At 43.7% G+C, this 15,536-nt stretch overlaps 1 protein-coding gene across 1 annotated transcript in view; it reads right to left on the bottom strand.

Moving 5' to 3' along the window:
- The window catches only part of NCAPH2 (non-SMC condensin II complex subunit H2), a 66,086-nt gene that overhangs the window by 34,982 nt on the left and 15,568 nt on the right, over positions 1–15,536 (bottom strand). Inside the window, exons 6-9 of the mRNA XM_073652595.1 lie at positions 10,851–10,922; positions 6,309–6,388; positions 5,921–6,075; positions 5,564–5,653 (exon numbers count right to left, since the gene is read on the bottom strand). Of these exons, the coding sequence (XP_073508696.1) occupies positions 5,564–5,653; positions 5,921–6,075; positions 6,309–6,388; positions 10,851–10,922 (397 nt within the window). The remainder of the gene's footprint in view (positions 1–5,563; positions 5,654–5,920; positions 6,076–6,308; positions 6,389–10,850; positions 10,923–15,536) is intronic.

Raw genomic sequence — 15,536 nt, 5'->3', positions numbered from 1 at the left:
TTTATTGAAAATATAATAGGAGAAGAGGCAATACATTCACAAGGCACTAACCGTGCAGAGGTACAAGAACAATCACAGAAAGAAAAGCAATTACAATAAAAATTCTTATTACTGGAATCCTGAAAACAGTACAAGGTATTGAGACAAAGTTTATGTTAGGAAACAGAATGTGAAGTTTCATAGCCATAAATCAAACAGACTACCGTATTTTTCAGACTATGAGATGCACCGGACCATAAGACGCACCTCAATTATTAAGGTGGAAAATAGGAAAAAAATATTTTTTATAAGATGTGGGTCCGTCTTATAGTCTGAATAGGTACGGTATCTTACCTGGGGGGCGGTGGAGTGAGGGTCACAGGAGGCAGGGTCCTTCAGGATCCGGCGGAAGTGGAGGAATGCTGCGGACCCTGGATGCGCGAAGCCGATGCTCCAGCAGAAGGATCGCAGGGCCCTCCGTTCCCTCACTCCGGATCCCGGCGGCAAAAGCAGAAGAGGTAAGATGCTGCAGGGCCGGTGTCTGGCTGGGGCATCTGGTGAGTGTACCAGAGAAAGTACTGGGTGCAAATCCCAGTGCATATTTTGAAGCATGGATAAATTCAGTCTCTGTAAAAGACTTAAACTCCATTACATGCAGTGGAACGAGCCTACAATGTGCCTAACTGTCCATCACCCACAGGTTCCCCAAAGTGAACTCTGTTGGTGAAGCTGCTGCATTATAGAGATAAGGCCCGGGTTTTGGCCAGGGCTGGGGCCTGGCTGTGAGCGGCTTTCTGGTGGCTGCGGCCATCTTCCTGAAGCTGTGATCAACAGGAAAATGGCCGCCCAGGCTTAGTCTGCGCATGCGCCAGCTCGGGCGGCTATTTTCCTGTAGATCACGGGAAAGCCACGCACGCCTCTCCGCCGACAGCTAGACACCGGCCCGCAGCATTTCACCTCTGTTTCTGCTGCCGGGTTTCTGGAGGAGGGAGGAAACGGAGAGCCTTGCAATCCCGCTCCACCATCACCGCCACTATCTGGTAAGCTCTATGTTCGGACCATAAGACGCGCCTCCCATTTTCGAAAAATACAGTAAGTAGAATAACACAGTCAAAGAATTAAACAAAAAGGAGAAAATAAAAAAGCAGAAGCAGCATGAAGAAAAGAAAGGGGGGTTGGGAGGGGAAGAGGAAGGAGGGTGTTCAAAGATGGGGCCCAATAATTACGGGCTCAGTTTTCTCCGATAAGAGCCAGATGGAGAATCTAAATTTCAGCCAATAAACCAGGTTTTTTAGAAACATTCACAGGAATTATTGATCGTAGAGGAGAGTTCCTCCATTAATATGACTTCATTTTGCCTATGTATTTTTAAAGTCCATCTGTCATCAGGATTGTGCTAATTAAACTACATGCAGTGTCAGGTTGGCGCTGTTAGGCTATGTGCCTACGATGCAGAAATGCTCCGGATTTTTCCTGAGCGTTTCTGCATCTCCCTGGCAGAAAAAACGCATGCGGATTGTACGTGCGTTTTTCCTGCCAGGGACATGCGAAAGTGAAGCGTTCTTCATATACATTTCCGCATGCGGGTTGACAAGCGCTTTCCAAGCGATTTTAGCATCACTTGGAAAGTGCTTGAAAACTTGGTCACACTATATAAATCCATGCAAACGGCATGGATTTATATAGTGTGACTGTAAAAGAAAGGTTAAAAATAAAAAAATAAATCTATACTTACCTTCCGATGGCCCCCACAGTCTTGCTTCGCTCCGTTCTCCCTTGCCGGCAGATCGCGGTACACTACACTGAAGGACCGGCCGTCACATGACTATGACGTCAGCGCAGATCCTTCAATCCACCACGATCTGCCTGCATGGGAGGACGAGTGCAGCGGGGGCCATCAGAAGGTAAATTTAACTTTTTTTTTTTTTTCACAGGTTACATGGTACCCGGGTCCGGAGGAGAGTCTCCTATCCTCCACACCCGGGTACCATCCGCACATTAGAACGCGTGGAATGCGCATCTACATATACAGTGATGCGTAATCCATGCGTTCCAATGCAAGTCAATGGCGGCGAAAACGCAGCACTTCCGCAAAATAATTGGTAGTGCTGCATTTTTTTCCGCAATGATAATCCGCAGCGGAAATTTCCGCAGCATGTGCATAGCACATGCGGATCATCATTGGGGACCATGGCAGGCCTTCTACCATGCGTTTTTTTTAAGAGTTTCTGCAGCGTTTTTGCCGCTGCGGAAACGCTTAAAAAAATGCATCGTGGGCACATAGCCTTTAAACTGATTACTTGGTTTGATGAAATCGGCCTTTTGGTTGTTGCTTAAACTGTATTTGTAGTTTTCAGTTAATGATACTCTCATGCTTCGGGGTGGCCTGTGGACGGGGCTTTATTTGGTGCTCTGTTCTCATATTCATTCTTATGGGCTTAAATGACAGGTCACTGATCCTTCACTGACCTGCCTCCTATTTTAAATACTGCTCTTGTGCAGTTCATACTGTGATCTTTAAAAAAAATTAAAGTACAGCAAAATGGTGCCAGGGGACGTGCATGCGCAGTAGCATCTGTCGCCGGTGGTGCCATTATGCTGCAGCCAATTTTTTTTTTCCCCTCCAACAATATGGCGCCACTGGCGGCGTCTGCGCAGTAGCATTTATTGACAAGCAATAGATGCTACTGCGCATGCGCCATTTTGCCGCAGCCAAATTTTTTTGAAAGACCACAATATGCACTGCTCAAGCACAATATTTAAAATAGGAGACATGTCAGTGAAGGAGACATAACGCCCAGCACCTCCGCCGATCAGCTGTTATCGGTGCCGGCAGCACTTGCGGGGCGTGGCCGCCGCAGGGTACTGCACATCCGCCTCCCTTTGAATTGAATAGCAGGCGGATGTGTAGTACCCCGCGGCGGCCACTACAGCTAGACGGCCAAACTCCACAAGAAAGCATTCTGGCTAGCACAAATAACAGCTGATCGGCAGGGATGCCGGGTGCGGGACCCCAGCTGATCAAACATTAATGCCCTACCTTATGGATAGGGCATCAATGAAAAATTAATCCATGAAAAAAGTAGTGGACAACTTCTTTAATGGGATGTTACAGTGATGGAGAAAGATGAGAGCCGGAATTAGGTCAGAAATGAGATCTGTGATTTTACATATCACTAGTTGTACTTTTTCTATAAAAGGAGAGAGAAGCCTGCATGACCAAAAAAAATAAGTAATAGATCGCCCTCCTCATCTCCAACATGGGACTGGCTTCAGAGAAGATAAAAGTATAGGCAAGTCGGGACCCTATACCACCGGGATAGCAATTTATTGCCGGCCTCATGAAAGCGAGAGCAGATGATTTATGTGTTAAGGTGAAGATATGCCTCCAATGATCCATCGACAGAGAAAGACCCAAATCACCCTCCCGTTGGGTTTCAAAATAAGTATTCAGTTGATCAGGAGATTCGATCAGCAAGGAGTAGGAGAAAGAAAAAGTGTGCCTCAGAGGTCCTATGCCCAAACACGCAGCTTTGAAAAGTTCTTGTCATTATTATAAAAAGGTCTAGGAGGGTGTGAGTGAAAACAGTGGAAAGCCAACCAATTCTAAGGGGGAGAGACCCATTTGTAGTTCAGTTTGTGAAATTGTATATTTCTTACTTCTACACAACACAGAAAGTGTCAAGAAAATGTTAATATTGTAATTTCAATTCTGGCCAGAAGATGCAAGCCATCGCTACAGTGTAAAGCTAAGATATGGTGGGTCTGACAAATTTAGCAATCAACTAGATTAAATGGGAACCTGTGACTACATTCATTCTGCCTGAACTATGGACAGCATGAATCAGAGCCTCGCTGCGCAATTACAGTTGTGTATGTTTTACTCAGTCGCTCCAGTATTTTAGAAAAAACATAGCTTGAAAGTCTACCCAGGGACTATAGTGAGAGTTTGGATTAGTCCAGTGAGGCCACCGGCCGGCTTCTCGTCGCCCCAGTTGATTGACAGGTTTCTCCCTTGTGTGGAGAAGGTCGAAAGAAACGTGTGAGCATTGGACTAGTCAGCTCTCCCTATAGTTCCTGACGCCTTTTCAAACTGATTTTCTCTCACTACAGTCAGTCAGGCTCCGATTCATGCTGTTCAAACCATGGGTAGCATTAATCTAGGTAGCCTTTGAAGAGTTCACATCTAACAGCTACAGCATTAACACAGGTAGGTCAACCCTGAACAGTTATGGTCCCGTCTCACATAGCGATATCGCTAGCGATATCGCTGCTGAGTCACGGTTTTGGTGACTCACCAGCGACCTCACCAGCGATGTCGCTGTGTGTGACACTTTGCAACGATCAGGCCCCTGCTGTGAGGTCGCTGATCGTTGCAAAGTGTCCTGGACCATTTTTTGGTCGTTGGCCTCCCGCTGGCCAGCACACATCGCTGTGTGTGACCAGCGGGACCAACGATCTGGCTGGTAACTATGGTAAACATCGGGTTACTAGGGGCACGCGCGCACTTAGTAACCCGCTGTTTACCATGGATACCACTCTGCTACGGTGCGCGGAGGCTCCCGCGCACCGTAGCAGAGTGGTATCCATGGTAAACAGCGGGTTACTAGGGGCACACGCGCACTTAGTAACCCGATGTTTACCATAGTTACCAGCCTGCTCCTGCTTGCAGCAGGCTGGTAACGGGAGCAGGACATCGTGGACCGATTCTTTCCACGATATCGCTGCTCCCCTGATCGCTGGTGAGCCTGCCTGTTTGACAGCTCACCAGCGATGTATTAGCGATGCAGCAACGATCCCTGACAGGTCGTATCGTTGTCGGGATCGCTGCTGCATCGCTTAGTGTGACGGGGCCCTTAGTTATCAGAATAGGAGTACCGTGTACACTTGTATATCCATCTTTTGAATCCAAATTTAGTGTGTACTTTATAGTGTACAAGCACTAAAAAACACCGAAACCCAAAAATCTTAATTACATAGTGACTGCGTAATATGGTCTTTTAACAATTCTAACTGACATTCCTTTCACTGTTAAGTTACATTCAGGAGAACATATTTTGGGTTCATGTGACATCTGTGTGCATAATGGACGCACATCAACTGTGGAAAATCACTGTTTGGGGGAAAAGGAGGTATATTGCAGTTTCAATTTTGCCTTATCTATTTTGCAGGTCAGATTTTTCATGGGAGATAGTTCTTGCACCCATCTGAAGTGCTGAACGGTGAATGAAGCTGCAAACAGACTTAGCCAACTGATAACTTTAGATGCTAAGGTTCTCTCTGGAGAAACCATGAGACTTTGCATTAGTAAAAATGCATGAGTAATAAAGTATCTACTCATGTCTAAGTTTTGTGTGAAACCATACTTGAAATGTCTAGAAATGCCAAGCATTTAATCCTACTCCCATATAGAATAGATAAGTATACCAGATATAAATTTGTATAAGGGTGCTGATCTGGATTGTGGTAATGAAGTGTGTAATTTGCTTCATCTAAACAATATAAGCAATATTAATATGTGCAGATTGGGTTGCATGGCACACTACCATTAAGTGTTTGGGCGCCATAAGTTAAAATGACTCACCATTGTCATCAGAGAAGTTTAGCACAGGTACAGGTGCATTACACTCAGCTTCCATATTTTCTTTGTTTTCAATTTCTATGTTCTGTACACCTATAAGACAAATGCTCATAGTCTTAACAAGTCTACACGTGTTTATAAAATGTACAATGCTGCATTTTTTCCCACATACCACTGACGTAAAAGATTGGATGGCAAATATCACTCAGCAAAACAAAGAAATCAGTGCAGCAATACATGTAGAGCTAAAACATGTAATTTCAAGAATCACCTTTCACACAATTTATAAATTTCATGGTATTCAAAAAAAATAGAGGTTTGGGAACACAAGTCAGATATATTATGGGAACTTTTTTGTACCTGGCTGAAAGCTGGGATCCTCCACTCGCTGGATATTTTGGGGAAACTGTGTAGGGGACATTATAGCTAGTTCTAACATAAAGGCGCCACATGCATGAGGGGTGCAGGTGTTCATACGGAAATCCTTCCTGCTGGCCAAGATTTCTCCTTTTCGGCTGAAATATACAAATTCAAATTAGAAATAGGAACATGTACTAAATTACTTGATAGACACTGAAGCCATTTTTATGCTTTTTTTCTTCCTGGCTAGAACTATAGTTGCTGTGTGATGCAGTTTTTATAAGGTGAAATTTTTTATTTTTTATTTAATGCGTTTTACTTGGACATGCCAAATAGCAAAAAAAAAAAAAAAAAAGTACTACTTTTGATCACAAGTGAAATCACTCACCTGCATAGAGGGTTGTTTTTCTTTTCCATTTCCTCAGGAGGAACAAGCGCCATTGGTGTAAGGGGAACAATGTTCACCAGCTTTAATAAAGTAACAAGGTATATTATATAAATGTGAAGAAAAAAAGTTAACAGCATGGGGAAACAATATCACCATGTAGCTGGCTGGAGACAAGAGAAAGCATAGAAAATATGGTTCAAAGCGTACCTCAATGTTCACAAGAAAACAAATATATTATAGGACGCTGCAGTAGAATTCTTTTTCTAAATTACTCTTAGAGACAGCAGCATCAGATTGTGGATTTCCTGAATAAAATTCCATTCTCCTCCCTATCAGACTCCCTTAGACTGGCTCTTTATGGTGCACTACAGTTGGAGAAACTACAGGAGGAGACTGCTGCGCTGGCCAATATAAATCCCTCGGCCAAGACGGTATCCTGGTTGAATTGTATAAACTGGCAAATGAAGTAATAGTACTATAAGTGCTGCGGTTCTTCCAGAATACAATAGATGGCTAGGGGCTGCTAGCAGTAAGCGTTGCATTGCCCAAGGAGGGAAAACACCCATGGTTTCTGACTTTTATAGGCCTATCTAGTTATTAAAATCCTTGCAAAAGCTTGGGTTATCACACTTTCTAGAGTTGATGTACTGAATTGCAGTGATGCATCCATATCAGACAGGTTTTATGCCAAACAAGTCGACAGGCATCAATCTTAGAAGGTTATATGTGACTGTGCAGGTACCAACAAATAATATCGATCGAGTACCATGCTCTCTTGATGTCGCCAAACCATTTACTTGGAGAGTGGGCTTATTTATGGGCTGTCTTAAGGAAGATAGGCTTTGGAGAACAATTTATTTCTTGGGTTCAATGACTATGATAGGCCGTAAACCAGAATCTGAACCGTTGCAGCTGAGAAGGGGCACAAGACAGGGGCATAAGCCATCAGGGTTTAAGGAATGAAAATTGGTTGGTCTGTGGAATCTGTTTGCTAACATACAGTGCTGGCCAAAAGTATTGGCACCCCTGCAACTCTGTCAGATAATACTCAGTTTCTTCCTGAAAATGATTGCAATCACAAATTCTTTGGTATTATTCTCTTCATTTAATTTGTATTCAATGAAAAAAAAACACAAAAAGAATTGTCCTAAAGCCAAATTGGATATAATTCCACACTAAACCTAAAAAAAGGGGGTGGACAGAAGTATTGGCACCCTTTGAAAAATCATGTGATGCTTCTCTAATTCGTGTAATTAACAGCACCTGTAACTTACCTGTGGCACCTACCAGGTGTTGGCAATAACTAAATCACACTTGCAGCCAGTTAACATGGATTAAAGTTGACTCAACCTCTGTCCTGTGTCCTTGTGTGTACCACATTGAGCATGGAGAAAAGAAAGAAGACCAAAGAACTGTCTGAGGACTTGAGAAACCAAGTTGTGAGGAAGCATGAGCAATCTCAAGGCTACAAGTCCATCTCCAAAGACCTGAATGTTCCCGTGTCTTCCGTGCGCAGTGTCATCAAGAAGTTTAAAGCCCATGGCACTGTGGCTAACCTCCCTAGATGTGGACGGAAAAGAAAAATTGACGAGAGATTTCAACGCAAGATTGTGCGGATGATGGATAAAGAACCTCAACCAACATCCAAACAAGTTCAAGCTGCCCTGCAGTCCGAGGGTACAACAGTGTCAACCCGTACTATCCGTCGACGTCTGAATGAAAAGGGACTGTATGGTAGGATACCCAGGCAGACCCCACTTCTTACCCCGAGACATAAAAAAGCCAGGCTGGAGTTTGCCAAAACTTACCTGAGAAAGCCTAAAACGTTTTGGAAGAATGTTCTCTGGTCAGATGAGACAAAAGTAGAGCTTTTTGGGAAAAAGCATCAACAGAGTGTACAGGAAAAAAAAAAAGGCATTCAAAGAAAAGAACACTGTCCCTACAGTCAAACATGGCGGAGGTTCACTGATGTTTTGGGGTTGCTTTGCTGCCTCTGGCACTGGACTGCTTGACCGTGTGCATGGCATTATGAAGTCTGAAGACTACCAACAAATTTTGCAGCATAATGTAGGGCCCAGTGTGAGAAAGCTGGGTCTCCCTCAGAGGTCATGGGTCTTCCAGCAGGACAATGACCCAAAACACACATCCAAAAGCACTATAAAATGATTTTAGAGAAAGCACTGGAGACTTCTAAGGTGGCCAGCAATGAGTCCAGACCTAAATCCCATAGAACACCTGTGGAGAGATCTCAAAATGGCAGTTTGGAGAAGGCACCCTTCAAATATCAGGGACCTGGAGCAGTTTGCCAAAGAAGAATGGTCTACAATTCCAGCAGAGCATTGTAAGAAACTCATTGATGGTTACCGGAAGCGGTTGTACGGAGTTATTTTGGCTAAAGGTTGTGCAACCAAGTATTAGGCTGAGGGTGCCAATACTTTTGTCTGGCCCTTTTTTGGAGTTTTGTGTGAAATGATCAATGATTTGATTTTTGCTTCATTCTCTTTTGTGTTTTTTCCTTGCAAGCAAATTAAATGAAGATAATAATACCAAAGAATTTGTGATTGCAATCATTTTCAGGAAGAAACTGAGTATTATCTGACAGAATTGCAGGGGTGCCAATACTTTTGGCCAGCACTGTATGTCCAGGGCATTCACAATTTTATAGCCATTTGCAGCTGCGACATGTATATAACGCAGAGGCACAGTCATAAAACTTTCAGATTAATATTCTCTATTATTGGATTTTTAGTAAACTCTTCAACACATCATTCGCCGATATCTTATTAGTGTACCAGTGCTTAACGATTTAAAGGGAACCTGTCAAAAGGATTTTGCTAAGTAAACTACAGGGATTGTCATGTTGGTGCTGTTACACTGATTAATATGATACCTGACGTGAAGAACTCTGTCTTGCGGTTCTTATGTAATAAGGGATTGCAGTTCTGAGTTAATGAGATGCTCCGGGGCGGGACTTTAAATAAAGACCTGCCCACATGCCCGCCCTGCAGTTCCTATCATAGAGAGACACAGACTGTCTCACTCTCTGTCTTATACGTCAACCACTCATACCTACACTGCCCCCTGCAGAGACCCTGCCACAGTAGCACAAAGTATATCAGCGACTCTGGAGCAGGCGATGTACGGTTGAGTGATTGATGTATAAGACAGAGCGAGACTGTCTCTATGATGAGGAACACACTTGTGCTTCGCTCTGGAGAACGAGCATATCATTAACTCAAAACTGCAAACACTGATTACACAAGACAGACTTCTTCACCTCCGGTATCATTTTAATCAGTGTAACAGCGCCAACATGACATTGCCTGTAGTTTACTTAGCAAAATCCTGATGACAGGTTCCCTTTAAGGTCTTAAATAAATGTCAGAATTCCCTCAAAAGAAAAGTGGGGAAAGATCTGGGACTGAGAGGATGAACAGTAGAGTGACATATTACATCTGGTTCCTAATCCATCAGTGAATGAAGTCTACCAAGTGTTCCAGCTATTCCTAATCTCTCTCGTATACTGAACACCAGTTCATGCCATTACTCCCACAAAATTCACCTTATGTCAGATGTAGAGTTTATTCTGGCACCCTCCTTCACATGATGTTGAGTTTTTCCAAACATACTATCTTTTACGAGGAGTGGTTGACATGATCACCATAATCTACTGGAATCCTCTTGATCCCCAAAAGTATATAAACTTGGTTATGTGGCAGATGTGTGACCACGAGTGGGTAAAGCTGCTGTGGCCAGACTTCTAGGTGCAGCAAGGAACTATTGGCTCAGCACTGGAAAGATGAGTTACCACTAACAATAAATGAATTTAAAAATTAAGTAAACTGGTTGCTGCATATGGAAAAATATGTCCAATTTAAGAGGAAATTTAGCCAAATATGAAATTGTGGGCTGCATGGCTGGAAACACCTGTGCTGGCTCCAGACTCAGAAGAGATAGAGCTTTGCGGAGCTGCTTGGTGTCTTATCTCAACATAAATCCTCCATTAATGAAGGATTTTCTTACCATTACCCGATACTGTTGGATTTATAACAAACCAATAAACGGCATATCAACCTGCATTGGCTGCACTGTATCATTGCCGTTGCCCACGCTGTATGAATGAGCATAGGCTTCTCATCTATGTAGTTATCAATGAACCCTGTGCTTTATGATTAGTTTTCATATTTGAAAATTTTTTAATAAAAATTACTTTATTAAAAAAAAAATAATAATTAGGCAGTGCCATCCTCCTGCTACCAGGTTTCTGTCTTAAGTGAGGGAGCAAGAATCATGGGATTTTACAACGCTCGCTCCCGCACTCAAGAGAAGCCAAAAGGGACGTTGGACGCGGCATATTTTAGTGTAGCCCAAGCACAGACTTTGGATGGCCAGTGTTGCAGGTTATCATTAAAAACCACTTCTAGAGCAATTTAGAAGGAGTATACTGCAGAGAGCGGCTCTAATTGTTTTCTTGATAAAGTGGCCGTACACAACAATTACATTTATACAGTTACCATAATAGGTTAGTATATTGTTACGTACATTTGGATTTTGGTCTTTTTTCATATCCACGTTGGTTTTCTTGGTGTCACCTATATCATCTAGACTGAGAAACTACAACAGAAGGAAAATTACCATTATGGGATTTAGAAGACAAAGCATGTTGGTTTAAAGCTTACCTGATTGATCCCAAACAAATATTTAGGAATACGAATATGGTGTGTCATTTACTATATGGTTATGAATAAAACTTTACTGTACATGCACTATCAACACCACTGGATAAATAATGAAAACATCATGTTTAACCCCTTCCCAATATGTGACATACTATTGCGTCATATGTCATGGCCCCAGCTTTGATGCAGCCGCAGGAGCTGAACCTACATGTTTCCCAGATGATGCAGTGTTACACAACAATTATCTGCTTCTCACAGGAAAAGGAGAGAAAATCCAGCTCCATAAAATCGATTTTTATTATTTCATCTTTAAAAGGTTCATAACTCCAGAGGCTAAAAGTGAAAAAAATTCATACAAATACCGTAAATAGCAACAAAGTTTCAAACGCTCAGCGTTCTGTCAAGCTACATAAAAATTACTCCTCATATTTAAACATGATTACATCGAATGAGAATTATTTCCCCCGATCACGACAGATCCAAAACACATACGTAAATGAGAAAACAAAATACCAAACTCCTCATCTATCGCTAAAACAAATGAATTTTCACACAATTAAGATAACATTATAAACCACACAATGGCAACACCAACAGAACAATGAGTCCAAATCCTTGTTTTCTCTACTGCTTCATTGGGGGACACAGGAAACCATGGGTGTATGCGGCTGCCCCTATGCAGGAAAAAAAGTTAACTCCTCCCCAGCAGTGTACACCCCACCGACTGACATTAAGATAATCCATTTAGCTTAGTGTCAGTATGAGGTGGACACGAGTCTTTCGCTAGACCCAGATCTACCTCAGTTCTTGTAGTTTCAGTAATTAATTTCCCTTTTTATTTTCAGAAGATTTTATTCTCACAAGCCTCTGGGGGGATACAGTGTGCGACGGTCACACTGTACTCCCATGTAGAGACTGAGTACTACCACCCAATATCTTCATATGTCTATCAGTCAGGACCCTAACACATAAAGAGTGTTTAGATGATCCGAAGGAGTCCTGGCCCCTTACTCCTGCCTGCTCGCCCACCAGAGCCTGACTGTTTCAAAATGTACAGACGTCCCGCTATTGGAGTCCCCCCCCCACCCCCACCCCTCCTCCATTGACGGTGAATACTGGACATCTGATAGTATTTCTGAGTCATCTTCAGGGACAAAGAGGTAGCCCCTTTTTCCCCACAGGTTCCCCTCCCTCTATTCCCCTAAGAGGTGACAAAAAGATCTGCAAGAGCTCTACTAGCATTAATATAAATGTGTGTGGGGTTCTTTATGGTGTGTGTGCGCGCGCGCGCGTTTCCGGCTCTAGGGTTGTCCTTCATTTTAGTCCTCCGCACCGCTCCCTCCTCCTGTGCGGGCCTCTCTGTCTACTCTAGGCCCCAGCTCCTGTGCGGCCTAGCTGCGGCGCTTGGCACCGTCCACTCTTCCTCCTTATGGCGTGGGTTCTTCCCTGTCGACGTTGACACGCCCCCTCTCCTCCCTCAGTGGCACGGGAAACTGCACGCCCTTTTCTAACATGAGGCCCGCCTCTCCCTCCCCACGATCGCTAGTTTCCGGCATCTATATACCGGAACCTCAGGAGTCTCTCCAGCTAGCTGTACTGGTCCTCATCACTGCAGCCTTCTGGGATCAGACTGCTGGTTCTTCCCAGCTCAGCACTGGGCCTTCACCTGCAGCCGGTCCACGCTCCCGACATGCTCTGAGATTCTTTGCACTATTCTCAGAGCACACTTCTGCTCGGGCTCAACCTTAAAGCAGGTCTTAATCTCCCCTTATTTTGTCCAGAAGGGTTCTCTACTCTCCTTTTCAGAACTCAATCGCTCTCAGTTTCCTTCCGGCTTTCTCTCTTCTGAGCATATTCATATTCTTAGTCTTAGCCTAATGGAGTGCTTCTACCCTCATTCTTCGCAAAAGATCCTTCAGTCCAAAGTAAGTTTGTGATGACTGGCGTCTCTCCTCTTCTCAGCTAGGTACTTTGGCCTAGTGTAGCTCAGCTCTGGATTGCCCGTAGACTAATTAAGCCTCCTCTCCATCATCTGGAACCTGGAGGGTAAGTAGTCTCTTAATTCCATGGCGGAAATCAGGATTCTCTTTCCAACCAAGGTATAACACTATCCTGGTCAACCTCGACGTAGGTATCTGTTCATGAACGGATCACTGTCTGCTGATTCGTCCACAGTAGACTAAATTATACTTACTTCCCAACCTGCGAAAGGCCTTCGACAGAAGGGTAGCTCATCAGACTGTTCTTGTCCACAGTTGTCATACCCTACATTGTCCCAAAGAGATCCAGGGTGCTCTACAAGGGTTTTTCAGCCCACTTCCAGATTCCGCGACGCAGCGTTGTTCTCCAACACTTTCACAGTCACCTACACTCGAACCCTATTGTGAGCTGTGGCTCATTGGTAGAGCAACAGTTTGCAAACACTTTGATGAAAGTTCAATTCCCAGGGAGACCTGACCGTCCACAGGAGGAAGACAAAGTGAATATATATTTTTCTTCCTCCCTTCTTCTACCATGGAGGTAGTCTACTTTCTTACAGTCTCCTCTTGGACACTTCTACAACCCCTGGCAAAAATTATGAAATCACCGGGCTCGGAGGATGTTCATTCAGTTGTTTAATGTAGTTGAAAAAAAGCAGATCACAGACAAAGGAAATGGGATTTACATACAGAAAAGCTAAACATAAGCCATCATTAACACCTAAACAGAAAAAAAACAAGGTTACAAGCAAAGCAATTGTGGACTGTGGATGACTGGATGAAATTCATATTCAGTGATGAATCGTGAAACTGCATTGGGCAAGGTGATGCTGCTGGAACTTCTGTTTGGTGCCGTTCCAATGAGATTTATAAAGAGGACTGCATGAAGAGAACATGCAAATCTCCACAGTCATTGATGATATGGGGCTGCATGTCAGGTAAAAGCACTGGGGAGATGCCTGTCATTACATCTTCAATAAATGCCCAAGTTTACATTGATATTTTGGACAGTTTTCTTATCCCATCAATTGAAAGGCTGTTTGGGGATGAGGACATCATTTTTCAAGATGATAATGCATCCTGCCATAAAGCAAAAACTGTGAAAACATTCCTTGAAAGAAGACACATAAGGTCAATGTCATGGCCTGCAAATAGTCCGGATCTCAATCCAATTGAAAATCTTTGGTGGAAGTTGAAGAAAATGCTCCATGACTAGGCTCCAACCTGCAAAGCTGATCTGGCAACAGCAATCAGAGAAAGTTGGAGCCAGATTGAGGAAGAGTACTGTTTGTCACTCATTAAGTCCATGCCTCAGAGACTGAAAGCTGCTATTAAAGCCAGAGGTGGTGCAACAAAATACTAGTAATGTATTGGAGTGTTCTTTTCTATGATTCCATAATTTTTTTCCCTCTGCTTGGTCTGAAAAAAATTACCCTGAGTACATTTTTTATCTTGATTTCTTTTAGTGTTCCTTAAAGCCCTAAAGTTGCCATTTGAAATGACTTTAGTTTTGTGCCATGTCTGTGATCTGCTTTTTTTCAACAACATTAAACAACTGAATGAACATCCTCCGAGCCCGGTGATTCCATAATTTTTGCCAGGGGTTGTATATCTTTTTTTTTTTCAAAATTCATCATCTTTGCCATTTCGATTTGACTATCCTTGCTCTCAGCACTCTAAAGGGCCAAGTTTCTGTGCCATCCATTCTCTTCCAGAAGAATTTAGCTTCTCGCTCTCAGGTCAGAATTTTTACTTGAGGGAGTGGCTCATGCAGTTCTTCTGTATCAAACGCCAATTGGTCCCTGGGGGTCCTCAGGAGTTCCCATTTTGAACCACTAAGAGAAGTCTCTCTGCTTTCTTGGAAGGTGGTTTTCCTTGCGGCCATCAGGCGCGCTTCGGAGCTGGCGGCTGTCTTGTCGCTCTCCTTTCCTTGTTGTCCACCAGGACAGGATGGTCTTGCAACATGTGCCTTCTTTCCTTCTCTAGGTTGTTTACACCTTTCATCTCAATGAGGAAATATTCCTCCCTCCGGCTCACCCTCTGGAACGCTCCCTGAATTGTTGGACCTGGTCAGGACAATTCACGTTTATTTGGCTAGAACCGCCCCATCTGGAAAACGGACAGTCATTGTTACCCCAGAGGGGGCGCGGAGAGGCCCTCAGACTTAAAAGGCTACGATTGCTCGCTGAATCCGGACGGCAATCTTGGAGGCGTACCTGACTGAGAACAGAACACCTTCCCCCTGGGATTAAGGCCCACTCTACCCAAGAGGTGGGCTCCTCCAGGGGTTTTCATCATAGGGTAGCCGTCCTACAGCTTTGCGAAGTAGCGACCTGGTCTTCAATTCACACGTTCTCCAAATTTTGCAGGATCCATACCTACGCTTCGCCAGATGCCAGCCTAGGTAGGAGAATCTTGCAGGTGGCAGTGATTAGTTCACTAACCTGAAAGGAGTTTTCTGCCGTTTCCCTTCCCAGGGGCAGCTTTGGGACATCCCATGGTTTACTGTGTCCCTCAATGAAGCGATAGAGAAAACAGGATTTTTGCTTACTCACTAAAATCAGTTTCTC

This window comes from Phyllobates terribilis, unplaced genomic scaffold, assembly GCF_046119375.1.
Source record: "Phyllobates terribilis strain yellow unplaced genomic scaffold, ASM4611937v1 Scaffold_11__3_contigs__length_659146591, whole genome shotgun sequence".
In the NCBI taxonomy this organism is placed as follows: domain Eukaryota; kingdom Metazoa; phylum Chordata; class Amphibia; order Anura; family Dendrobatidae; genus Phyllobates; species Phyllobates terribilis.
This window is presented reverse-complemented; position numbering and strand designations above follow the sequence as displayed.